At 55.4% G+C, this 6,000-nt stretch overlaps 1 protein-coding gene across 14 annotated transcripts in view; it reads left to right on the forward strand.

The window, feature by feature from the left end:
* The window catches only part of Mark2 (microtubule affinity regulating kinase 2), a 60,455-nt gene that overhangs the window by 49,316 nt on the left and 5,139 nt on the right, over positions 1 to 6,000 (forward strand). For 9 of the 14 annotated variants that reach the window (XM_015478139.2, XM_015478143.2, XM_015478142.2 and 6 more), the window contains 9 exons: positions 370 to 606; positions 927 to 1,046; positions 1,152 to 1,251; positions 1,329 to 1,441; positions 2,358 to 2,490; positions 2,720 to 2,898; positions 3,170 to 3,267; positions 4,046 to 4,207; positions 4,809 to 5,066. In XM_015478139.2, the coding sequence (XP_015333625.1) occupies positions 370 to 606; positions 927 to 1,046; positions 1,152 to 1,251; positions 1,329 to 1,441; positions 2,358 to 2,490; positions 2,720 to 2,898; positions 3,170 to 3,267; positions 4,046 to 4,207; positions 4,809 to 5,066 (1,400 nt within the window). The remainder of the gene's footprint in view (positions 1 to 369; positions 607 to 926; positions 1,047 to 1,151; positions 1,252 to 1,328; positions 1,442 to 2,357; positions 2,491 to 2,719; positions 2,899 to 3,169; positions 3,268 to 4,045; positions 4,208 to 4,808; positions 5,067 to 6,000) is intronic. The other 5 variants (XM_015478145.2, XM_015478147.2, XM_015478146.1 and 2 more) reach the window with 2 other exon arrangements.

Raw genomic sequence — 6,000 nt, forward strand, 5'->3', positions numbered from 1 at the left:
ACACACACCGTCTCTGTTACCAGGGTACTTGAGTTTGAGACTACCTGTGAACCCCCTGGCCGCTGAGTCCTCGCAAACATGACGTGACTGTGAATCCTAGGCCTGACTGACCCTGAAGTTTTGTGCTGCTCCCAGGGTCTTGAGGCTGTGGCTCCCAGCTCTACCTTGGCTGCCTGTGTGAGGGGTGGCCTGCATGCCTTCCTCCTGCCCAGCCTGCTCATGCTGTCTGAAGCCCTGCCCTGGAGTTGGTGAAGAAAGTTCTGAGAGTGGAGACTACTTCCCGTTGGGTCTCCCTCCCCTCAGCTCCTGCGGCGCAGTGCCTCGCTGTGATCTACTTGGTGTCCTGACATTTTCCATCTCACCTCCCAGGCAGAAAACCTGCTCTTGGATGCAGATATGAACATCAAGATTGCGGACTTTGGCTTCAGCAATGAATTCACCTTTGGGAACAAACTGGATACCTTCTGTGGCAGTCCCCCTTATGCTGCCCCAGAACTCTTCCAGGGCAAAAAATATGATGGACCCGAGGTGGACGTGTGGAGCCTGGGAGTCATCCTGTACACACTGGTCAGCGGATCTCTGCCTTTTGATGGACAGAACCTCAAGGTGGAGTGATGTCAGGCTTAGATCATTTTTGTCACTTCTCATTTCCTCTCAACCTCTGGTCTTATCCCTCACCTCTCCCCTTTTGCAACTGTCTACATTTTCCCCAAGTCAGAACTTCAGAGAGGGGCCTGCTAAGGTAGCCACAGTTCAAAGGAAATTAGTAGCCTTGATTCCCATCTCACAATGGGGTACATTGTGTGTGTTCACCCTCCAAAGCACTCTGGATGGCAGGCATCTGCCTAGCCAGTCTTCAGGTCTCAGGGTCCTGGATATTAGTGTCTTCCCTGGTCCTTGGGGTGATTTAAGTTTTCTAACCACAGGAGCTACGGGAGCGGGTACTGAGAGGAAAATACCGTATTCCGTTCTACATGTCCACGGACTGTGAAAACCTGCTTAAGAAATTTCTCATTCTTAATCCCAGCAAGAGAGGCACTTTAGAGGTGAGCAGCCTTCAACACCAAGTGGCCCAAAGTCCTGGGGGCCCCATGTTGACCTCTAAGCTGAGTTTTTCCCCTCTGCCCTTGTCCCTTCCCTTTGCTCCACAGCAAATCATGAAAGATCGGTGGATGAATGTGGGGCATGAAGACGATGAGCTGAAGCCTTATGTGGAGCCCCTCCCTGACTACAAGGACCCCCGGCGGACAGGTGAGGCTGCTGCTGGGCCAGGAGGTTGGACCTACGTAGACGTCGAGGCCAGCCTTACCTGTGTGTTCTCCGTGCAGAGTTGATGGTGTCGATGGGTTACACGCGGGAAGAGATCCAGGACTCACTGGTGGGCCAGAGGTACAATGAGGTGATGGCCACCTATCTGCTCCTGGGCTATAAGAGCTCTGAGGTGCGTGTTCCCTACCCCATTCCCTGTCCTGGCCACCCTTGCTCTAGGTAGCACCCCTGCCTTGAACACATGTCTACAGCAGAGGCCTGTTTCCAGGGGGTATGCCCTCTGCCGACTGGCATGAAGCCTTGACTGTGCTCAGGCCTTTCACTGATCTCCCTGTTGAGGAAGCTGAGGGGACTGGGCTCAGGGCTGGGCTCCCTACGGATGAGCTGAGCTGGCTATTCTGCATAGATTAAAATGGGACTCAGTCATCTGATGGGCAGTTCTGTGTTAACCCAGACATCTTTATGTTACTCCATGTCTGGGAGTGTACGTCTCGGTTGAGATGTATGTCTCTGTCTTATGGAAGTTTTAGTCTGTGTGTTGCCTCTTCCTGGTGCTTGCATCTGGGCATATGTTTCCATGTGCGTGTGTGTGTCCTCCTGGCTATGAATCGGAGGCCTTAGGATTAATTCTGCCCATTTGGGTTTGGTTCGTGCACTCAGAGCCTCCCACTCGATGCTTTCCCTGAGGCCTGGTGGGCCCCCTGTGGGTTCTCACTTTAATCTGCTTAAGCGGTGTCTGGCAGCACTTGATATGGGCCTAGATTGCTTTCTGGGGGTGGGTGGGCAGGGGGCTGGTATCTTGAGCCTCATGTGTTCTTGTGAGTATTCATGTCTCTGGATGTGTGGACATGTGTATCCCTCTCTGAAAACAGGGTGTCTTTCTGTTGGGAGTGTCTGTGGCCGTGTGTGTCCCCATCTGTATCAGGGCATGTCTCCAGAGTAGAGGAGAATATGTTTAGGTGTATGTTAGTTTCGTGGGGTGATGTCTCTAGTGAGCCTGCAGTGGTTGTGAGGCAGGGCAGGAAGGTATGTGAGAGGGATCTTTGCGCAACTCCTGCCCTCCTTGATACCATGTTTTGTTCTTATAGCTGGAAGGTGACACCATCACCTTAAAACCTCGGCCTTCAGCTGATCTGACCAATAGCAGTGCCCCATCCCCATCCCATAAGGTACAGCGCAGCGTCTCAGCCAACCCCAAGCAGCGGCGCTTCAGTGACCAGGGTATGTACTTTTGAGAATCACAGGTGGGGCCTACCCTTCTCCAGAGCCAACACTGGTTGTGGTAGCTTTGGAGATAGTTGAGTTTCAGTCCTAGTTCAGCCTCTTCAGGGTAGCACAGCCAAGGGCAGGTCATTAGTTTTCCTCTCCGTCTGTGAAACCGGGACACGCATGGGGTGGGTCTTCAGCGGCCAGTCGCCTGACCTTCTCCATTGCATCTCTGGCCCTCCAGCCGGTCCTGCCATTCCCACCTCTAATTCCTACTCTAAGAAGACTCAGAGTAACAATGCAGAAAATAAGCGGCCTGAAGAGGACCGGGAGGCAGGGCGGAAGGCCAGTAGCACCGCCAAAGTGCCTGCCAGCCCCCTGCCGGGCCTGGAGAGGAAGAAGACCACCCCTACCCCCTCCACGGTGAGCCATGGCCCCTACCCAGCCCCAGGTCCTCCTTCCTGCCCTCCACCCTTCCTATGTGGGGCCTGGCCCTCTGACTGCTACAGTTGCTTACTATGCAAGTGTAGGGCCCTTCCCGCCTTTACCCCAGAAGTGCAGAATCCCTTTTTCAAACCTGCAACTGTCTACTTGAAGGGAGGAGGAAGGGAAGCCTGTCCATCCCCTGGGGGAGAACCTGGCTAGAGAATACTTGGCTTCCTATGAGACCACTCTTGCCCTTCATTCCTCACAGAATAGCGTCCTCTCCACCAGCACAAACCGAAGCAGGAATTCCCCACTTTTGGAGAGGGCCAGCCTCGGCCAGGCCTCCATCCAGAACGGCAAAGACAGGTGAGTGCCGGGCTATCTGCTACGCTCACAGGAGCCGCCTCTCCCAGCGGCTCGTGGTGCCTGTCAGTAGCACCGTCTCCTGCCCCCCCAGAGCACTACCCCTGCTCCCTGGAGTCCCGTCCTGGCTCTGTTTAGTCTGGCCGTCCACCTTCCCCTCCCCTGCTCCACACCATCCCCCCTCCCTGTCCTCCTCTGACTGCTCCTGTTGTTTGCTGAGGGTAGGATTCCAATGGTCATCACGATGGGCTTCTTGCTTCTTGACTGTGGCCAGGCCTGGAGCTACCTTCCTCTAGGTACTTAAGGCTTTGTCTTTGGGGCCCCAACGCAGGGCAAAATCAAGAGCTGCCCATCTGAGGGGGACTCCAGCTGTGCTGGTGAGAGCACAGCCCCAGTCTTGACTGTTAGCCTTCCTCAGTGTCTCAGATTCCTGGCTCTACCTCTTCTGAGCTTGAGGAAGGTCTCCCCTTAGCAATACCTGCTCTTCTGTAGAAGGAACAGCCTTGTTGTTAAAGTTCCTAGGAGACCGATGCAGCCAGAGGCAGTGGGCTCCCCTTGACTTTCCCTCTTCCCAGGCTCAGCCTTACCTTGTTGCTTCCTCACCCTGCCCTCCACTTCCCATCTTGTCACCCTCAGCTCTGACTTGCCTCTCACTGCTGCCCACCAGGCCTGAACTGCATCCTGCTGATGCTCCTAGCTCTGGCCCTGTCCTTGCTTCCTAACCCAGGCTTCTACCTCACCCACCCCTAACCCGGGCCTCTCCGCTGCTTTTGTCTCCTAGCCTAACCATGCCAGGGTCCCGGGCCTCCACGGCTTCTGCTTCTGCCGCAGTCTCTGCGGCCCGGCCCCGCCAGCACCAGAAATCCATGTCGGCCTCCGTGCACCCCAACAAGGCCTCTGGGCTGCCCCCCACGGAGAATAACTGTGAGGTGCCGCGGCCCAGGCAAGTGTGCTGGGGCAGCTGGTGCACCTGCTGCCCTCAGCCTGCCCTCCCCCTTAACCCCAGCCATCTCTTCTTCCCACCTAGGCGACCTGCTCTGTTCTTATCCTTCTAAACACTAGAAATGGCTCTGTCCCCTGAGGCCAGGAAGTGGAGGGCACAAAAAAATACCATTAATGTCCCTCTTTTCCTCTAGTCTTCCCTCTTAAAACAGGTATGCAGGAAGCTGTTCAAAACTCCAAAGGGAAGCCTTTTCTGTTCTGAACCTTCCTGGATTTCCTTAGGGACCCTCACTCCTTGAGAGTTGGTTCCCAATGTCCCCTCGAGAGTCCAAGGAGCCAGTTGTGTCCATTCTGTACTGCTTTCACAACATAGGTCCTTCCTTGTCTCCCTTCCTTCCTTCCCAAATCATCTCCACCTCCACAAGACTCCTCCTCACCGCTGTCTTCAGTGGTCACACCCTTCCTTCTGTGTCCTCTGTGATGGCTGCCTCTGCCCTAGCATTCCCCCTCCCTGTCCCCACCGCAGGATATTCCAGATGCTCGGAGGTGTTTGGCTTTTTTGTACCTGACATGTTCCCTCGGCCCCGCCTTTTTTCCTACAGCACAGCCCCCCAGCGTGTCCCTGTCGCCTCCCCCTCCGCTCACAACATCAGCAGCAGTGGTGGAGCCCCAGACCGAACTAATTTCCCCCGGGGTGTGTCCAGTCGAAGCACCTTCCATGCTGGGCAGCTCCGACAGGTGCGGGACCAGCAGAATTTGCCCTACGGTGTGACCCCAGCCTCTCCCTCTGGCCACAGCCAGGGCCGGCGGGGGGCCTCCGGGAGCATCTTCAGCAAGTTCACCTCCAAGTTTGTCCGCAGGTGAGCAGGGAGCTTAGTGTGGCAGAGAGGCTGGGGCCAGGCCTTGCCCTGGGAGGCGGGTGGAAATACCAGGACTGGGATTGGGTCCTAAGGGTTAGAAGAGGCCTCAGGAAGCCTAAAAAATTGGGTCATTGTCAACACTTTATGTGTCCAGACCCATCCTCTTAGGCCTCTCCCCAGTTCCTCTCAGGCACCCCTCATTCTGTGGCCCCAAGCAGATGGGCAATACCGCCTCCTCTCTAGGGGAGTGTGAACTCAGATGCTAAAATAAAAGCCCCCCCCCCTTCTCTCCTGGGTTCCCATGGAAACTTATATTTGGTGACGCAGCTGCAAAGTCATGAGACATGAGCCAGGCTGAGCTGACAAGGAAATTTTTTCCTGGTCTCTTAACTTGCCCCCTTGACCTCCTTTCCTCCACCAGTTGGTGGTGTCTGGCTGCTGCCATTTCTCTCTGGGGTTCCCAGAGTGAAGCCCACAGTGCAATAGCTGGCAAGGGCCTACGGTGGCCTCCCTACAGCCTAGGCTCCGACAGCTGCCCACTGTGGGTCCAGCTTACACCCGAGCTCCTGAGATGGTCAGGGGCATCCAGCCTCTTGGGATGTTCTCTGTCCCATTCCCCTCCCCCACCTTGGAGTTACAGCTCAGGAAGCAATGGGGGCTTTGGGAGAGTGGGCCTGCTCGCCCTGCCTCCCGCATCACTCACTCACTCCATGGGGCTGGAGTAGTCGAAGATACTGCCCTGCCCAAGCCGCAGGGTACAGGTGTAAGGACTGCAGAGGGTGGGAGCAGACCTGATAACCAGGATTCTAGTCTCGCTGAGCGGCTCTTCCAAAACTGGGGTGACCTTTGCACCTGGGAAGCCCACTCCCCACCTGCTTATCCACATACCGTCTTGTTGGTTTTTTTTTTTTTTTTTTTTTTTTTTTTTTTTTTG

Source organism: Marmota marmota, unplaced genomic scaffold (assembly GCF_001458135.2).
Source record: "Marmota marmota marmota unplaced genomic scaffold, marMar, whole genome shotgun sequence".
NCBI lineage: Eukaryota > Metazoa > Chordata > Mammalia > Rodentia > Sciuridae > Marmota > Marmota marmota.